Source organism: Protopterus annectens, chromosome 7.part0 (assembly GCF_019279795.1).
Source record: "Protopterus annectens isolate FY-2018-M chromosome 7.part0, PAN1.0, whole genome shotgun sequence".
Taxonomy (NCBI): domain Eukaryota; kingdom Metazoa; phylum Chordata; order Ceratodontiformes; family Protopteridae; genus Protopterus; species Protopterus annectens.
Window position 1 is genome coordinate 1,328,580,718 of NC_056739.1, and position 21,238 is coordinate 1,328,601,955.

Genomic DNA, 21,238 nt, shown 5'->3' on the forward strand with positions numbered 1-21,238 from the left:
ACGCCATGTGCAAGATAAGGCATTTCTGTTGTAGTTGCCAAGCCTGCCCTGGCTGCTTTGACTGCATTGGCAGCGATGTGTAACTTGATGAACTGTGAAGAAAAGGAATACTGTATGGGTCACCTCTCACCTTATTTTCCAAGTCCAGTAAAACTTCCACAGCACTGTAATGATTCTCATCTGTGGTGTGTATGAAAACCTCATTTCTCATATATGTATGGCAAAATTGGATTATTATTTCCTGATTTTCTTTCTGAATATTGTAAATCATAAACACAGTATTCGTGTAGTCAAGTGCATTTTTTTCTGCTGGCTGGCCCACGGCTATGGTTATATAAATGTGCATTGTCTCCTCTGTGTTCCATATCTTCCTCGCAGTTCAGATTGTTAAACCACAGACCGATCTTTTTCCAAAAATCTATTTGGCATGGTGCAGAGTATCACAAGTCTAGGTAGTTCTAGAATTCTGCTAAACGTTTCACAGTAAAAAGGCAACACATTAAGAAAGAATATGCCAACAGTTTAGCAATAGGTTGCATTTTGTAACCAAAAAAAAAAAAAAAAACAACTGAGAACCACAAAAAATATAGAAACATGGCATAAAACACAGTATCAAAATCAAAAAATAATGCAGTGGTATACCAAACAGATGATTGTGTCAGTGAATTTATTGAGTGTGAAGTGTTTAAGTTGTGTAACTTATGTAGTTAGCTCTGGTGAAGTTTCTTTATGTTAAGGAATGAAAGTGCTCAACTACCTTAATAATGGAAGTCTCATGATTTAGTTTGGCATACCACAACATTTTTTGTTTTTGTAATACAAAACAAACATTACTAAAAAAATACATCAATTACTAGATGGCATCCTTCTTCATGTCTTTACAGAGTTTACTCATTAACATGTGTGCTGTGGAATGTCACACCTCCAGCAGCCTGCACACATCTTGCATTCCAGAGTATTTTCTGAAAAATAAACTTAAAAATCATAAAATAAAGAACTGTAAATATTTTGTGAACAATAAAAGCTATTAAAAATGTACACATTGCAGAGGTATCAGTAAGAAGTATTCTTTGCAGTGATAATAGTCAGTGCATTCATAGTCTTTGACATAAATACTGCAATATAATACACACAAACCCCAAATTATACTTTTTTGTAAACTTTCACAAATAAATGTTTGTATCTTAAAATTGTACAACCTAGACATAAGCTTTCACACGACAACAAGTAATTCATTTATAAGTGCATGTTTATTGAGATATTTACAGAAATAGGAGGACATATTGTTAATTATATAATTAGCAAAACAAATAATACCGGATATCTCTCAAGATGTGCAATGCAAATATCATCAACAGTTTTCTTCAGCAAAATCTAAGTTTTCACATTTAGTGTTATGCAACAGTTTGTAAGTCACATAGGTTTTGAGGTATTAAGTACAAATAGAGATATTGCTTATTTTCATTATTGCCAGCAATATTTCCAGTACAGTGTGATATAAACCAACATTGATGGTGAATTATCCTGTCTCCCACATTGGTGTTTCATACCATACACCTCAACAACATGTAGGTGTCTCATTTATGAAAATATGAACAAACATTTGAAAATATTAATAAGCGGTAAACAAATATAAATTTCTCCACTGCAGGACATCTTAGAATAACTGTCTTCATGTCATTTTGTTAATAATGTCTTGCTCTTTCTAATACTGCCTATTATTAGCTGGTAGGTCACTTAGCTAAAGAATCCAGACCCAAAAAAGTTCTGGATGACATAAGGCAGTATGGGTGTGAACTGGAAATATACAAAAAGGTATTTTGGGCTTGAATGAGTTCATCCTTATTTCATCAACCTGCTAAATGAATGCAGTTTCTCAGACAAATCTTTAGTCAACACATACTGTAGCTGCAACTAACACTGTCCGTTTGGAAATGGAATACTGGGGTAGGGAATTTACCTTTTCTTGTTTGGCCTTGTTCTCTGCATATTCCTAAAATAAGACAAAATTACACTGAGTTCTTAAACATTGTATTGCTTCTGCTGAGTGGGATAATGAAGTTCTTGCCTGTTGTTGAATTCCTGCCAGACTGACCCCTATAGTGCCTTTTTTAGGCAAGGTTCAAATGATAAATTCACCACCCTAACAGGTACAGGCAAGAAGAATCTGAGGGTATTGCTACTCAATGCTAGAAGTCTAAACCTCAAAATGCACTCTCTCGAGGCACTCCTTAAAATGGAGAACATCGACATCTGTGCAGTGACAGAGACCTGGTTCAAGGCTCCAGAGAGTACCCCTGCATTACCAGGCTATAATTCATACCACACCTTTCGGCCACCTAACCTGGACCGAAACACTAAAGGCGGAGGCGTGTCCATATTCATTAAGGATGTCCACAGCTCCAGGCTAGTTGCTCAGCATAATGCATCCGAGATTATCCAAGTGCAACTAACTCTGGGCAAGACCGCAATCCAAATTGTAGCTTGCTACAGATCCCTCACCATGCCCCAGGATTCCCATTCCTCATTTCTTAATACACTGGAAAATATTAGGGTACAACCTAACACCCTAATAATGGGCGATTTCAACTACCCTACCATTAACTGGGAAAACTACCCATGTACCAACTCTTGAGCTCAGCGTTTTCTGGAATTCATAAATTCCAATGCCATGGATCAACTTATCCGCACCCCCACCAAGGGCAGCAATATCCTAGACCTGGTTATTACCAACATGGGCAACTGGTGCTCCACACCAGATGTCAATGCCTTGTTGGTCAGATCCAACCATAAGCTAATCACCCTAGACATCCACATCCCTCCCTCACCCCCCATTAGGGCCAACTTCATGCTTCTTAAGACAGAAGTGGCAAACTTCACGACACCCATGCTGATGGACAATAGAGGTATGACTGCTGAATCCTACACAAATGCACTTTATAAGCACTTACATGAGTGCATGGATCGTGCAATCCCTAACAGAACCAAGTTGCTATCCTCCAAAAAAAGGAAGCCAATCTGGTGGTCCCCTGCCATAAACAAACTCTACAACAGAAGAAAGAAACTGTTGCAAAAAAGAGTAAAATCCCATGATTGGAGAAACTCCCTGGTCAGCTTCAGTAAGAAGCTGAGATCCCTCATAAAATCCTCCAAAGCTAGTTATGAAAACAAAATTGCCACTGACTCTAAAGACAACCACAAAGCATTCTATAGCTATGTCAAGAATCTCAATGGCAACACTCAGATCTGCTCTGAGTTACAGCACAATGGCACTAAATATACAGAACCAACGGATATTGCCAACATCCTGGCAGATAGGTTCAGTGCTAACTTTACTCCTCTGTCATCTCCTAAAGGGCCCATCTCTATACCAGAAGAATGCAAAGTTCCTGTAATCACGGCTGCACAGGTGAAAAAACACACTATCCAAAGCCAAGAACACAGCATCCATGGGACCTGACGACATCACAAGCTGTGTTCTACATGAACTACAGAACGAACTGGCACCTCACCTAAGTACCATGTTCAATCATAGCCTCACCTCAGGCTATGTGCCCACTGAATGGTGCACAGCAACAGTTATCCCACTCCACAAAGGGGGAGCCACCACAGACCCTGGAAACTACCACTCCATTAGCCTAACGAGCCTGGTCTGCAAGGCTATGGAGCACATCATCATGGAACTTACAATGACATTGGTAATCTCCATACTCAGGACCCCACCCAGTTCAGGTTTGTAAAAGGCAGATCATGTCTCCTAAACCTGATATACTTCTTTGAAGCAGTCATCAAAGCCGTAGATGAGGGTAAGGTGGTTCACACAGCCTATCTAGATCTCACCAAGGCTTTTGACACCATCCCCCACTCTGGAATTATAGATAAACTCACTAAACTAGGTATAAATCCCTATGTCACAAGATGGGTTGCCAACTGGCTCAGTGACAGAACCCACACTGTGAAAGTAGCAGACTCCAAATCCAGCTTCAGACCAGTGACAAGTGGAGTACCACAGGGTTCAGTCCTGGGTCCCCTCCTGTTTGGTATCTACTTCTCTGAAGTACAGGCCAACACAGAAGGTCTTTGGCTAACGAAGTTCGCAGATGACTGCAAACTAGGAGCCATAATCAAAACTCAAAAAGATGTGGACATCCTACAAAAGGGCCTTGCTGAGACAGATGCCTGGTGTCAAAGCCATGGCCTCAAGCTCAATGCCAAAAAGTGCATTGTCATTCCTTTTGGTAAAAACTCAGTACCCATGAACTACCACATAGGTGGTAGTCTACTTAACACTGAAAGTGTGATAAGAGACCTTGGGACACAGGTGAACAGTAGTCTCTCCTTTGATAATCACATCACCACAGTAGTCAGGAAATCCTTCTATGTGGCACACCTCATCACAAAAGGTTTCTCATCTAGGAAAAAAGAGGTCATTGTTCCCCTCTACTCGTCGCTCATTAGACCCATTATAGAGTACAATGCCCCTTTTGGTATGTAACTCACAAGACATCTACAACAACTGGAAAGGCCACAGAAATACCTCACAAAGAGGATTACTGGCCTCAAAGAGATGCCCTATGCAGACCGTCTCAAAAAACTGCAGCTTTACTCCATTGCATATCGCCTACTCAGAGGCGATCTCTGCCTAACACACAAAGCTATGTCAAACCCAGAGCTTTTAGACATGCTCCACTTAAAGAAATCCCAATCCCTATGAGCTACATGCTCTAGGGACTTAAACCTCGTCACCACAATAAACAGGACATGCTGGAGGGATAGATTCCTGTCCCAGAGACTTCCCATACTCTGGAACAAACTACCTATCTATATCAAACAAAGCTCATCATTAGCACTGTTCCAGAAAATTCTTGATGATTGGATGGGAGATAGGAAATTCACCCTGGGGATCACTTCTGTGGCTCTGCTCGACAGGGGCACAGGAAAATAATTTTCTTGGGTGGCGAAAGCCAGGGTACCTTTGGCTAGGCTTATATAGGCCCTAGGGCCAATAGCCTAGTACCTACCAATGAACCTGTGAACCATAGTAACCATGATTATTTCGAATGTGACATTTGTGCCCTTAAGATATCACTTGCCAAATTAGGTATGTAATTCCATGTGTTGACAATCTGAGTCATTTTCAAAATTTGTATTGAAGGTTAGTCTCTATACTTTAGACTGTAGATATGCTAGGGGTGAAGTCAGCATTACATAGGAACAGCGATAAGAGAATAACTTCAAGATGCCAGCCTCTAGCTGTTAGCTTTGAGAATATGATTGTATACATTTCATAGGGTAGATAAGTGCAATAGAGTAAGAATATTGTTCATAACAGTACAGGTACTTCTGTTTGTGCCTTTTATTATGTGCAAATGGAAAATATTTGAGTCATTTAGCATCTGAGTACAGCTCCTACTAGTGGGCCTCCTCCAGTGTAAGGATGGAATAAAATTATATTTTATATTAGTATGCTATTATAAAATTGTTTAATAAATTATATATTTAAAATATAGTGAAAACTGCATGCACTATTGACCAGTGAATTCTTTAAAACAGTAAGTTCACTTTTTTATTGTAAAAATCATGTTAGCATGTTTATAGGCAATGATTGTTAGACTTGAAAGTTGGCTGTTTGGTAAAAGGAAATATGGCTTAATTGTAGTACTTTCTGAAAGACATTAATAACTTAAAACCTCAAAAGGGGGATTTTTCTCCCTCCCTAAGGTGTCATAACCTTGGTGCTTAAGTAGGTGCTGGAAGCTTTATGGTGGTGTGAGGACAGGGCTTTGACTCTAAACAGAAAAGTGATTTTATCCACTTTGATTTTGCTTGGGTAGTCTACCTTTGAATAAGTAAACTATGCTTGCTTTGTACCACTGTTAATTATTTTAGATGAATGTCCTTATGTGCAAATACTTTTTCCAAGTATTTCACAATTTTACTCCTAATATTTTTGTCCAGTTTAGCTCTAACAGGTCATGCTGTGAGAACATAACATTATTTTTATGATAAGGTTGTTTCTCCCTGCCCATGAACAGAAAGAAGAGAAGGATTGTTGGAGTTGGTTTTGTAGGGCAGAAAAGGATTTGTGCACCACTAGCAGTGGTATGTCAGCAGTGTATAATGTTAAATCCAATGAAGGGAATTCATCTGTTAGGTCATTAATAAATAAAGAGAATAGCAGGGGTCTTAACATTGAACCCTGTGGGACTCCTGTGGTGAGTATACCTTCTGAAGATTGTTGATTATTAGAAAGGGCTTGAAAAGTTCTGTTTTCTAGATAGTTTTGGAACCACTTTATGGTAGTAGTTCAAAAGTTGAATTTTTGCAGTTTGGTTATGGGTAGTCTGTGGTCGACAATTTTCAAATGCTCTAGTCATATATACAAATATGCCAGCTGTAATTATTATTTATTTATTTATTTTATTTATTTACATTTGTTGACCGGGCTAGTCTAGCTGGATACATATCCCTTTTCAGTAGAGGAGAAAAGAGCAACAACATAAGTAAGTAAATTAAAATAAAAATAAAATAAAAGATTAGTTTTTGAGGCTCTTATTAATATTATCGTAGATTGTGTCTGTTGCAGACAGAAGACCTGTAGTGGTACTGGATGTCTTTCCTGAAGCAATGTTGTTAATCAGAGAGAAGACATAGTTGTTGATACATGTAGTTGTTTGCTTGTATAGAATATTCTCAAATATTTTGGCTGGGGACTGAGGGTAGAGATTGTCCTATAATTTGTTTGTGTTTTACGGAATGATTTTTAGTAAAAAGAATACTGATGGTGTGATTTGTATTGGTGGAAGAATTATAATATTAAAAGACAGGTTAAAAATGAAGGTAAGATCCTAAGCGATTTGGTCTGAAGCCCTTCTGAGGAAGGTAGGGTAAAGTGAATGTATGTTAGCAGAGGAGAGTTTTAATGTCTTTATTAGTTTCTTTTACAGAGATCTTTTTTTTTTTTTTTTTTTTTTTTTTCAATAATAATTCTTTAAAATTTTTCACTTGTTCATACAAACTTTTAACACGGAAATACAGAGATAACTTCCGAACAACTTCTATCAACATTGTAACAAAATATATACATTATATACATGAATGCCTTCATAATTAGAATAACATATATAAAAATTCTTCTGTGCAAAGATAATATCTTGAAATAATATGGTTCTTACAAAGGTTATACTTTAGAGTATAAATAACAATGGGGTTTCCTCCTCTCGGTACATTAAGCTAATATAATGTTGAAAATTTGTTCCCAAATGTTTAGATTATTTGGATGTTTACTTTGGCTATTGATAACATATTTGTGGGCTAATGTGTGTTTTATCGCTAAGATTTTAAAATTTTCCCAAGAAGTTTGAGTTGGGTTCAGCCAATTTGTAGCTATATAGAGCTTCATTAATAGGAAAATGTTGATAAGTACAATCACCTGGGATCTAGGTGTATTATTTGGAGGAATGTGTAATATCATAAATTCCCAAGACAATGTTGAATTTTGATACCCCATCTTTTGTAGTTGTAACTTTAGGGAATTCCAAAGTTTATATATATACATTTGCAGCTCCAAAACATATGAAGGAGGTCAGCAGTTTCATCTTTACAATATGGGCACTTTGGAGAATTCTTGGAGTGCAGAGATCTTTTTAAAGTACAATGTTGCTGAAAAGTCTGCTAAGGCCTACAAACCTGCTGGTGTATTACATAATGAGGAAGAAGCATCTACAGGACGTATTAATGTTGTCTGTGGGATTGATGGCTTAGTGATTTGGCCTGCAACGGACTTTATCTCTTGCCAAAAATGTTTTGGACTTTTGATGGCTGTCATTTCCCTTCCCTTAGGAATGGACCAGTCATACTGTTATAGAATACAAGTTGAAAATCTGTAGATTTCTTGTATTTTATAGTGCTCTGTCTGCTACCCTCCTGTTGACAACATATTTAGTATTCATCTGCAGTAACCAACCGAAGAATTCATGCAATAAATAAAAATAAAACAGTGGTGTTGAAGGAACTACTTGACTGTGCAGAGCACTCACAAGCTTTAGGAGTATGTATTTATTCCATTTTGTGTTTTTTTTTTTTTTTAGGTTTGATACCTACAAAAGTAAAGAAGAAAGTGAGCGCTTGTCTCATTATGTAACTGAGGTAGAAGATGGGATGATCCTGACCCTGGCAGTGAATGATGAAGGGACCAGAAATCTTAGAGCAACTGCCAGGAAGGCTCTAACTGAGCTGGGAAGCAAGCATGCTATGCATCTTGGTTACAGGTATGCGCCAAACTGAATGTGATTGTTCAGCCATTAGAATTCCACCACAACAAATAGTCATTGCAGGCCCATTAATCTTATTCAGCATCATTTATTCATTATTTATGTACCAGAATAACAAAAACAAATAAATAAATAATGACCTTATAATCACATATATATACACACACACACACACACACATCTATATATATATATATATATATATATATATATATATATATATATATATAGATGTGTGTGTGTGTGTGTGTGTCTGTAACATTAGATAGATAGATAGATAGATAGATAGATAGATAGATAGATAGATAGATAAAATGTATTTCAGATCATCTAAAGTTCAGGTGGTCAAATGGAAAAAAAAAAAGCTGGTACAGTTGATTAATGATCAGCTGATTGCACGTACCTGCTTCATTCTGTGCAAGCTCATCGAAGCTGCTCTCCTAGAGCTGTTTAATAAAACAGCACCCTAAATAATTATGAGGTGTAGTCAGCACTATCAGCAGCTCATGATAGTAATTTAAAAAGTATTGGTATTTCCAGCCTATGACATGAATCGGCAAATGCTAATTTTGTACCAATTAAATCTAGAATTTTAAGTGTTTCCTTATGAAATCAACAATGTTCTGAATCATCTGTTAGTGTTACCTGTTGGAATAATTTTATTTTTGATTCTTAAGGCATCCTTGGAGTTTTATTGTGGTTAAAGGAGACCCAAGTTCTGCTGTAGAAGACCATGTCATCTATCAAGGTAACCATGAAAATTATATCCTATCATTAAAAGTGAGACATAAGACACCTATAAATGTAGCACAGTACTAATTCTCAGTGTGGACTTACACAAATAGAATTATTAAGGGGCAACATGTGCAACAACACTCCCAAATGTAACATATAGTGCTTGTGTGCAAGAATTTCCCTTTGCTAGATATATCTTCATTGAAATTAACACGATAACATTTATTTTTTATTTATTTATTTATGTATTTATTTATTTAAAATTTGTTGACCGGGAAAGTCCGACTAGGTTTCACAGAGCCTGTTTTCAGCAGAGGCCCGGGGAGAAATGCTCCAGTAAAATATAAACATATATATATATATATATATATATATATAAACATATATTTTGCAACTGTGCAGAATATTCATAGAAGTAGAAAACACTGAGCTGAGACAAGACTTGTCATATACAAGGTTCAGAGAGAGAGAAAAAAAGAACAGGTCATGATATTTTACAGTCAGGCATATTTGCAGAGTTCTCAGCAGTTGAGAGCTGCTTTGTGCATGTGAGGGAAAGAATTTCCTGAATGTAAATTAGTATCTTATGAAAGCAGGTGGTATGTCCTTGGTCATTTCTGCAGCAGTGGCCTCACAGAAATGCTTAATCAGTGAGGCGATAAGCTTGCAGCTGTTACTTATATATTAGCAAGAGTTAGGCTGTTACTTGTACAGATTTAAACAAAATAAAAAATGAGAAAATTTAAGTGTTAAAATCTGAAACATAAAATTACTAGATGCAATTAGTAAGGTTTTAAGAAGTTCTTTAAGCCTTGCTTTTGAAGAATGTGTGCCTATCAGCTAATGCTTTATGTTCATTTCTACTTGTTAGTCTAGCAGACTATTTTAAGAATTATTCCAAGATTAATCTTTATTCAGGTTAACACAAAGGGAGGGAAGAATAATAACAGTTTAGTCTACTGCAGATAGGTAATGCTTTATGTCATCCAAAGAAGCTTCTCTAAGGCCATAACTAGAGGCATTCTTACATGACATCAGTAACTATGCATTACAATAACAGCGCAGCAAAGCTGTAGAAATATGTTCCCGACTAACATCCTCGGAACAGCATCTCTGAAACATTTTTTTCGGTCTTTCTTGCCAGTAAAAAAGTTTCAATCTATTCACCATTTAGAAAAAAATGCATAAATAGATGTGCTTTATTTTTACCAAAATAGAAGGATAGATGCTGCATTTAGACTAGAGATAGCACTAAAGATGTATTTAGGATTACATGAATCACATTGATTGACTGATAGATTGATTGATTGTCAAACAAGTTTGTCCCACTAGGTTGCCTGTTAGAAATGAAGATCTGAAATTATATTTATTCCTGTTTGGGAAGTTTGGCCTGAACATGTCAAATTCTCTAACTCTTTTTCATGGTTACCATGATAACTTTATCATCCATCTAAGCTGCCACCAACTGAAGAAGAAGAGACCTTAATTAAGTGAGGTCTCCAAAGAATAGCACCTCAAGAATCTTAAACTTCCTAATGGTGCAGTGCAATATCAGAAACTGCCTATAGCATATTACAAACATATTGCATTTCCAGCAGACACAATCATGTTTACTAACTGTAGATGTAGTGCTGGTTTTCTGCTTGATGCTAAACATATGGAACATAAAACACAACTATAGTTCTGTAGTTCCAGTGCTAAGGCGTAATACTGTGTTTGTGTACAATGAACACAAATGAGTGTTTTATTGGAGGAGGAGGGTTCCTTTGAAACCCAGTATTCAATGGTACTATATGTATTTTCTTTCTTTCTTTCTTTATTAGTTAATATATCTCAAATCAGGCCTTCATCAGTTTGGTAACCTTTTTCTTCTGCAGAGGAGAACACTGTGGCAGATATTTGCAGGGCAGTTTACTGGTGGTCAAATGTCACAAGCTGCACTAGCAGTTGGAGTGCAGTTTCATTGAGGAGGTCACTGCAGTGGTAATTCTTCCTTACCCCGAGGTCATGCGGTCTTTTATGTTATGTAGCAAATAAACCCTGCCTCCTGCAGGGAGACGCAGAGGACTTTGCCCCCATACATACAAATATATGTTTTAGTCCGCTGTGGTGGTGCTGCGGTAGCATTGTCGCCTCACAGTAAGACGCTGTCCGGTTCGATTCTCAGTTAGAGCGTCTTCTGCATGGAGACATGTGTGAATGGGCGTACCTTCGGTGAAGGCTGTGTGTCAGGGCTGGTAACTCGGCACGTAAAAATCAACTACCAATCATTAGCGGACCAGAGTTCCGCTGTGGCGACCCCTAACCGGGAAAAGCTGAAAGACACAACAACATACAAATATATGTTTTAATTTGCTTTGAACACTTTGCTTTGCTTTGTTTGAAATGCATTTGTACAAAAGATTTTGGGTAAACTGATTCAAATCCCAACAGATGCCATCAAGAATTTTATTAGTAGGGATGTTTTAATACCAGTCTCAAATGAAACCTTGTCAGTGTAAATGCAATCTTAAGCAGTTCAGATTTTTGTCTGGTCAAAGGAACATTCTTTTTATTGTGTCAGTACAAATATACTTAATGGTTGCTTTGTAGGTAACATATCCTTAGTTTAATTTTTAAAACAAAGTACATGTTCTTCTCAGCAGGTAGTACTTTAGAAATTCATCCATTGTTAACCTTAAAGAAGATACAAAGTACAACATATTTATCAAGTGAAATGTGTAATGTACCCAAAACACCTCATGAAGCATGTTAACTTCTCAACAACATGTATGAGCTATGAATGTTTGTGTGCTTCTGACAAGCTGAACAAATAATCTCTGCTGCCATGGGAATTTGTATTTATTTTGCTTCACTTTCATACTGACTTTGATACAAAAAAAACATTCATGAACTTCTAAACTTCTACTCTGCACCTTAAACTGGAATTGCTGTGTGGGTGGTACAGGTACTCTTCTTGGTGGCCGTTTTCTGAGCCGAGGCTTGAGCACACCTTGTTTTAGAAGTGATCAAATGGCTGTAAAGTCTATTCTTTGCAGCAGGTGCATAGTTGTTGTTCTGAAGTGTAGGGATTAGTAACTAAGCTTCTTGCTCATTTCTTTCACCTTATTGTGGAATATTAAGTACTGTCACACCCTGTCCTTTCATACAAAAAGTGATTTACAAGAGAGTTCTTCATGTCCTGTCCCGTGATAGCAAGTATTTTGTTAGACAGACTGCAGCAGTCAAAATATTCTTTACTGAACCTCCAGTTTAAAGTCATTATCATCAAGCTAGAAAGCTGATACTTTGGTTTACTAAAGATTTACATGTGCTGATGTCATTTCTAAAACTGCAGCAATGTATTGTAGTTACTGCTACTGCTTCAGCATCTTGAAACAGAACTGCATAAATAGTGGAGACGACATTGCTAATACTATTTTCTTTAAATCTAAAAATATCAGTATGCAAATTACTTGGATTTGCATATTTCTGTGCCACCGAGCTAAGGCGTTTCAAGCAATGGTGAGTAGGAACATTGATGGGGAGGGGAAGAGGGCTAACTCTCTTGAGTAAAGTATCATGCATTCTTAGCTCCAGTAATGGTGTCCACATAACAGTAACAACATTTTTAAAATCTTTCCTTTCACAAGCTCAAAGTTTCAAAACTTCGAACTGCAAATGGTCAAGACTGTAAGATCAAAGTTTTGAAACTTTGAACATTCTGAATGGAGATTGCTGTACAGCACAGAATGAGAAATTTGCCATTTTCCTCACTGTAGTGAGATCCCGGAGTTGGTATATTTATTTAGCAGGGGGTAAAAATGTAAAATACATTTTTTTTGTTTTTATTTTTTTTATTATAATTTTGAAGTTTTGAAACTTTGCGCTTGTAAAGTAGATCCATCTCTCTCTCTCTCTCTCTCTCTCTGTATATATATATATTTGACTGAGACCAAATGACCGAACGTTCATTTGACCGAAAACCCATATGACTGAAAACTCATTTGACCGAAAAACAGCACTGGCAGGTATATGCCCTGTTCCCCACTGTAGTGCGACCCTGGAGTGAGAATCTAAATTTAGGGGGGTGTGGGGGGCGCGGGGTCCAAGCCCCTCACATAATTGCAATTTATGCACTATTACATACATGTGTATCCATTAAAAATGCATTAAAACATATAACATCAGTAAAAACTGGTTGCAAAATGTGGGGGGCTACCATGTGGGGGTCTGAGCCCCCCACCCCCCCTAACTTTATATTCTCACTCCAGGGTTGCACTACAGTGGGGAACAGGGCATATACCTGGCAGTGCTGTTTTTCAGTCAAATGAGTTTTCGGTCAAATGAACTTTCGGTCATTTGGTCTCAGTCAAATGGGCTTCGGTCATATGAACTTTCGGTCATATGTAGTGAACCCATCTGTATATATATATATATATATATATATATATATATATATATATATATATATGGTTTACTATCAAATGTTTGAAACTTATCTTAACATCAGACATAAGGTCAAGGGTAAAGGTGCAAAAGTTTAAAATTGCGAGTGGAAATCCCATCGCCTCTGGAGTATCGACACATAGTTTCCGTTCATGGTTATGAGTGTCACTGTTTACCACTGGATCACACTACAGTGGGGATCAGAAAAAATTACCCTTTTCCTCACTGTAGTGCAATCTTTATTTATTTTACATTTGTTAACCGGGGATGTCTGACTGAGCTGAAAAGGCCCTTTTTCAGCAGAGGCCTGGGGCGAAAAGCTCCACATAGAAAAATTACAGATACATTTAGATATTTAGACATTATCAGTATACACGCAAATTACAATATACATGTTTTTACAGTGGTATGAAGCACATCAACAGTTACAGTGGAAAGAACAAATAAGAAAATATGAATTTAAAAATAAAGGTAATTAATAGATTTGTGGTATACAGCTGACATTTGGAACATAGGTAGAATAGATACATAGTACACAGGTACAGTGCATACATTGTACATTAGCCAGTGTTTGTGAGTAAGAGTGAAAACTATTATCAAGTACTCTAGGTTTAGTATGTGTACCTTATCCATTTTCACTACTCTGGGGAGCAGTCATGGCACTGCCAACTTTGCTTGAGATGTTACCTAATGAGGTTTTTAAAGGAGGCTTTGGATGATGTGTTTTGTATGCTAGTGGGAAGAGAGTTCCACTTTGTAGCCATTGAACTACTATATAGTGTGTCTCCAAATCTATTGTAGCTGTTGGTGACTTCTAGTAGTAGTTTGCTTGATGCTCTAAGAGGCCTTTTGGCTGAGTGATGTTGTACTAGGTTTTTGAGGGCAGGACACTTATTGGGGAGGTAATAAAATGACAGAGGCAGAGCTGATTGTAGGTTAGGAGGTTGGGCAGTTCAAGCCAGTGGAGCTATCTCAAAGCAGTACAGTGATGAGTTCTATGTGAGCAATTTGCAGCAAAGTGGGCAATTCTGTTATAGTAGGCTTCCATTTTGCTTAGTTCAGTTTTGTTGAGATTAGTCAGAATGGGATATGCAGAGAGTAGGGTGGTTAGAAGTTGGGAGCAAGCATGGCTGATCTTGTGTTGTTGGTAAGAAATGGTTTGATATGGTAGAGTGATCCCAGTTTGGCATGTACATTTTTAATAGTTAAGTTGAGATGACTATCAAATTTTAGGTGGGAGTCTATGGTTATTCCCAATAGCTTAGCCTGTGCCAATGGAGTGATTGGAGTAGCATTTGTGGAGTAGATAGTGAATTGACTGTTATCAGTGTTTTTGTTAGAAGTGGTTATAATCATAAGCTGAGTTTTCTTTGGATTGAGGAAAAGTTGGGCTTTGGTAAAGTAGTTTCCAACATTAGGGAATGCTAGTTAAGTTGTTTGCAGGAGGGTGGGAGTGTTTTGTGCAGCACAGATTAAGGTAGTATCATCTGCATACTGAATGATATATGCATGCTGTGTAGAGGTATGGAGGTCATTTGTGAAGATTGTGAATAATAGTGGTTCTAAGATAGAACCCTGTGGGATTCCTATAGTTATGGGCAGCTGAGGAGAGAGAAAATTTTCCCATTTCACAGCTTGGTATCTGCCAGTTAAGTAACTTTGGAACCAGGTAAGAGTAGAATTTGATAGGTGATATTGGTTTAGTTTGTTTAGCAAGATTTGGTGCAAGGCTGTGTCAAATGCTTTGGACATATCCAAAAAAAGAGTTGACACCTGCAGGCCTTCATTTTTGAGATGGTTTACTGTGTCTGTGAAGCAGAGGAGGGCTATAGTGGTGCTATGACGAGATCTGAAACCATGTTGAGTAGGTGACAGGATGTTGCTGTCTAGGAGATATTTTAGCACCTGGGTATGGATGCATTTTTCTAAAATTTTGGCCAGGGGGGGAGAGTATAGCAATGGTGGGTCTGTAGTTATTATGTTCAGTGGAAGTCCTGCCTTTATGAATGGGTGTAACATAGGACATTTTCCAGAGTTTGGGCACATAGTTTTCAACAACTGATCTGTTTATGGGAGTGGAGATTTGGATAGCAATAGCATCTGCTGTGAGTTTCAAGAAATAGCTGGGGGGTAGGTTGGGTGCTGTTGATGAGGTTTTTAGTTTGGAGAGCATGGTTTTGATTGAAGTGGTGGAAACTGTTTTGAGGGTAAAGCTTGTATTAGTGTTGAGGGGAGTGAGGTTGGAACTGTCCTGTGATACTAAGGATAGAATTGAGTTCACAAAGTGGGAGGTGAATTGTGTTTCAATGGGGACTTTAGTCTCAGGGGTGGTTGGTTTGAGGGTAGCCTTTTGGGTGGATTTTAGTAGCTGGTTTACATATTTCCAAAATTTTTGGGGGTTGTGTTGGTATTTAGTTTTAATGTCATTTAGTAGTATTTTTGTCCAGCCTAATGCATTTTTTTGCATGGTTGTGCAGTTCTTGGTACTTAGGCTTTGTGTTTCTTTTTTTTAATAGTAAAACCAGGCAGTGTCTCTGCACTTGAAGATTTGTTTGGTTTCTTTATTGAGCCAGGGGTTTGTAGAGGTTCTAACCTTGATTTTGTGCAATGGAGCGACAGTGTCTAGGTGTTGTAGAAATATTTTGTTGAAATATGCTACAGCCTGGTCAAGTGGGAGGGTTTTTAGGGGGGGTCCAGTCACAGTTAAAGAGTAAAGTATTGAGGACCTCAGGAGAGAACGTTTTTTTTGTGTTTCTAGTGGATTTATAGTTAGTGGTTTAGCATATGCTTATTCTACTACATATAAGGTATATTATGTTGTGGTCACTTAAGGTGTCTGGGAGGCTCCCTGTGTGGGGGTACAATGTGGGGTTGTTAGTTAGGACCCAGAAGAGGATGGATTCCCTTTTAGACTTTTTATCACATCTAGTTGGAATTTGAACTAGCTGCTGGTAGCCATGGAGATTTATTAGTTTACTTAGTGGTTCTGATATACAGGTGAACCAATCTAGGCTGAAATTCCCCAGAATAAGGGTTTCTTGTGAGTATGTGGAAGAACACCAGGATAAGAAGTCTTCAAGGCTAGCAGGTGTATTACCAGGTGGAATATAGATCACAATTGTGGTGATGATCTTTTTAGGGTGAAGTTGAAGTTGTGAGATAAGTATGTCCCAATTATTGGGGGAGGAGTAGGAGTTTGGTATTTGACATAAAGTTAAGTTGGACTTATACAGTAAGGCAGTTCCACCCCCTTTATGAAGTGGTCTGTCTTGTCTAATGATATTGTAGCCGGTAGGGAGAACTTCTGAGTTTACTAAGTTTTTATTTAGCCAGGTTTCTGTTAAAGCAGCTATGTCTGGGGAGTAGTGTGCTATTGTGGACTGGAGTTCAGGTATTTTGTTTTTGATGCTTCTAATATTAATATTTTGCATTAAAAGATGATTGGTTTTGCTGCTGTTGTTGATTTGCCCAGGGATGAAGATAGTGGGGTTATTATGTTCTGACAATTGTGTTGGAGCAGTTTGTGTTGGACAGGATGGATTTGGACCTGGGTTGGGGTGGATGTCCCCACTTATGGTGAGCCTGGCATTAAAATGGTGATACAGATTGGATTGGAGTTAGAATATATAATTAGCAGGCAGTGTGGGGGGTGCAGGGGGGGCAAGACCCCCTGCAAAACAGTAAAAAATGTTTATGATTTCTCAACAGCTGCTTTTGCGGAAGATGAACCTTTCAGGAAATGTCAAATGCTGATCCTAGGCTTCCAATTGTTCGACATATTGAACACTCCACAAAAAGTATACTAAATATTAATTATATCTATATAAACATCGAAACCAGAATGTTAATGAATGTGGTGAGAAACATTTCTAAACAAGTACAAGATATAAGAAATAATGTGAGCAAAAACAATTTAAATGACTGAAAAAGCTCATTCTTGTTGAAAATAAGCTTATCCCACACAGCCAAGTACTGGAGGAGACCACAAAATGTAATATCTTGCAGATCTAATAGAGAAAGGCTGTCTAATGCAGGCTGTGCACATAGCCCAGAACGCACACATGTATAAAGGTTTTATACTATAAAAGTTTTGTGATGTTTTTTGCAGAGGGGGCAAGCCCCCCCCCCCGCACATTTTATGTGGGGAGGCTGCTCTCCCATACCCTCTGCTAATTATATATACCAACTCCTAGATCATACAACAGAAGAAAAAGAACATATTCCCATTCCCTACTCTTTAATGGTCTCCCACAAAGTACTCAACTTGCATTTCTTACCATCACAAAACATTGGATCTCTGTCATGGGTCCTGTTAGGTGGGTACAAATGACATTCTTTTAGCATTTATTGCTCAACAAAACTGGTTGACAAAATGAAGTTATTGAATCCAACATGAAGCAAAAAATGTCACCTTTTGTCCGACAAGTGTATATATACACATGTACTAACTCAGAAGCAGCATGCCCTCATGAAAAACAAAACATGCAGCATGCCCTCATGAAAAACAAAACATGCAGCATGCCCTCATGAAAAACAAAACATGCAGCATGCCCTCATGAAAACAAAACATGCAGCATGCCCTCATGAAAAACAAAACATGCAGCATGCCCTCATGAAAAACAAAACATGCAGCATGCCCTCATGAAAAACAAAACATGCAGCATGCCCTCATGAAAAACAAAACATTGCAGTTTGTGGTTGAAATCCATCTTTGAATCTGTCAACCTAATAAGTGGTATTTTCACATCTGACCATATAAATGGTACTCACTTTGAATCAGTCAACCTAATAAGTGGTATTTTCACATCTGACCATATAAATGGTACTCACACCATTGCTTCAGTAGGTACGACACCTTTAGACTGATGCACAGTTTTTTAAAGTAGGATGGCTGTATGATGAAATGTCTGGCTAACATCTTAAGAACAAGCTCAGCACTGAATTTAAATAAGGTTTTCTCAAAGACTCTTTCTTATATCCTGTGCCCTTTGTGAATCATAATTCTGACTTATTTTTAAATGAATAAGTGAGCTACTGGCCCAGGCATTGCTGTATATTTGCTCTGCTCCATCTTCTTACAGGCTGAGGCAATTGTTACGTCAACAGCATGCATACTATACACATCACTTATTTCTGCACAACAGCTTGATAGACTTATTTGCATCCTGAGATGAAGATTTCAGCAAAACAGAAAATCTCCAAAGTATCTATTTATTCGGCTATCGATCTCTACATGGATGTGTCCATGCCATTACCAGGGGCCTCGGAGCAGCTGCAACCCTCATCTTTTTCCTTCTACTTCAGAGCTGGTAACACCAGTCAGACTATGCTAGCCTCCCTCCAAATAAGTGAAATATTAATGTTTCGGAAGTGATTTCCCATATGTCTATTCATTGTTGTAGCTAAGTTACTTCAGAGCTGGTAACACCAGTCAGACTATGCTAGCCTCCCTCCAAATAAGTGAAATATTAATGTTTCGGAAGTGATTTCCCATATGTCTGTCTATTCATTGTTGTAGCTAAGTTACTTCAGAGCTGGTAACACCAGTCAGACTATGCTAGCCTCCCCCCAAATAAGTGAAATATTAATGTTCCGGAAGTGATTTCCCATATGTCTATTCATTGTTGTAGCTAAGTTACTTCAGAGCTGGTAACACCAGTCAGACTATGCTAGCCTCCCTCCAAATAAGTGAAATATTAATGTTTCGGAAGTGATTTCCCATATGTCTATTCATTGTTGTAGCTAAGTTACTTCAGAGCTGGTAACACCAGTCAGACTATGCTAGCCTCCCTCCAAATAAGTGAAATATTAATGTTTCGGAAGTGATTTCCCATATGTCTATTCATTGTTGTAGCTAAGTGCTGCAGCACTAAACTAGACAGAAAGCTGCTTAAAGTCGGTCATATCCGAGATGCCTCACGTTCCTGTTTCATATAAACAGTGCATATGAGTCTCTTTTACTGGATCACTTATGCATGGAACTGTTATCAGTTTTATTAATGTACCCGACCATAGCTATTCCCATTAATCTAGACATCTTAATGCATTACTATGGAGTCGCTGTGTTTTCCAGTTATACCTTTCTGTTGGAAAGCAGTGAAAGTCAGTTTTCTTCTGCCTATATGAGGTGGATTTTCCAGCTAGATATAAAGCTGCAGATGTGTCAATCATGTCTAGTGCACCACTTTCTATTCTATATATTCAAATCAGGGTGTATGTGTATATGTGTGAAATATCTATTGTGCAGTCACTATGATAATAATCTCATAGTGCATTTATGATGCCGAGTTTTTGTTGGCAACCATTATAAAATTATTATATTTCATTTTTATTGGAAGACATTTGTTTAATATGCTTATTTTTAATGTGTGCATACATATTTTCTAAAGAAAATGTTATTTGTTGAAGTTGCTTTAAGATGGTTTCTTATTCTTGTCCTATGCCAAAGTGACAGACTTTTCTCTTTTAAACAGATGGAAGAAATGCTGTAGCCAAGGTATTCAAAGTTTTCCAAGCTGACATTGGGGAACCTTTTACTGTTTCTTCAACAAGTGAATGGTTCCAAGGTAAGAAAATCCTTATTAATTCTGGAGGAGAAATTAAACATTTGTATTACAATTGCTATGTGCATGTCCAGTTTTATAGTTAAGAAATAACCCTAATCTATATTGTAAAAAGCAATGATTCATTTTCTAGCTTGTTAGTATTTCTTCTTTCTCATGACAGTTTCTTTGTTATGTTTAAAATATAACATTATAAGCAGGATGGCAATGCACTTAAATATTTCCTAAGTATGTTTCCAGTAATAATTGCATACTACTGCCTTTTCACTGTCAGGAAGTTAGAGAAACAGATATAAACAGATCGTAAGTTACAAACCTTGTAAAACAGTCCCATTATCCCTCTGTGTATTATTATGCTCCCTCAGGCTAAGGAAGCACTAAGACTGACTTTCTGAATTAACATTACACGTAGGGAGGAATGGATTTATTGTGCTCGCTTCTTATAATCTCAGTGAGATTACAAAGTACGCGGTAGCCAAAACTATGTTGCAAATACTGTACTGGAAGCACTGAAACATTATGTTCTGTTATAGACTGTATAATTAACTCTTTCTAGTTTCATTCTCAGCATGAACCATGTACGGCCCCTGTGTGCAATAGGTATATTGCAGCTGTGACAACATGACTTGCTGAGAGTAGAACAATACACACATGGTATAAATGAGAATCAGACATATGATATGTTGTCTATACTTCTTTTATATTTCACTGAATCTTCATTATATTGCAAGGCATCATGTATATATGAATGTTCCCAGTTCTTTACTTGTTACAACAACAGAATATAGATGGGTTTGTGACGCATATCCTTCCTTTCAATACATGTGCATTTAATACCTCATTTTACCAGAAAACCACATAGTACTATGAAAGGAAGTCTACTGCAGCAATGCAATGCACTGAGTCCATTACAAATGATAGAGTTGTATCAAAATATGAGCAAAGGAATAATAAAGAAACTAATAATAGGAGCTGTAGACATAATGGTGTTATGGTGCCGTAATTACTGCCCACATCAGTAATACTGCAATCTAATATGTGTTATGGCCTTGCTGCAAGTAACTATAGTATTGACTGCTTTATACCACCCTCATGATATCATGAAAATAATTAATATACTTATTCTACTTAGACAGTGAAGAGCACAAAAACTTTTCAAAACAAGCAATGTATTTATTAAATTTAAACCTCAGCTGACAGGCATATTTTGTCACTAACAATCAACCTAAATGCATGAAA

The 21,238-nt window shown here is 37.5% G+C and overlaps 1 protein-coding gene across 2 annotated transcripts in view; it reads left to right on the top strand.

Annotated features, from left to right (window-relative positions):
- Positions 1-21,238, top strand: part of LOC122807038 (cell migration inducing hyaluronidase 1) — a 378,711-nt gene that overhangs the window by 243,823 nt on the left and 113,650 nt on the right. For both annotated transcript variants that reach the window (XM_044077939.1, XM_044077938.1), the window contains exons 6-8: positions 8,091-8,270; positions 8,951-9,021; positions 19,910-20,002. In XM_044077939.1, coding sequence (XP_043933874.1) covers positions 8,091-8,270; positions 8,951-9,021; positions 19,910-20,002 — 344 coding nt within the window. The remainder of the gene's footprint in view (positions 1-8,090; positions 8,271-8,950; positions 9,022-19,909; positions 20,003-21,238) is intronic.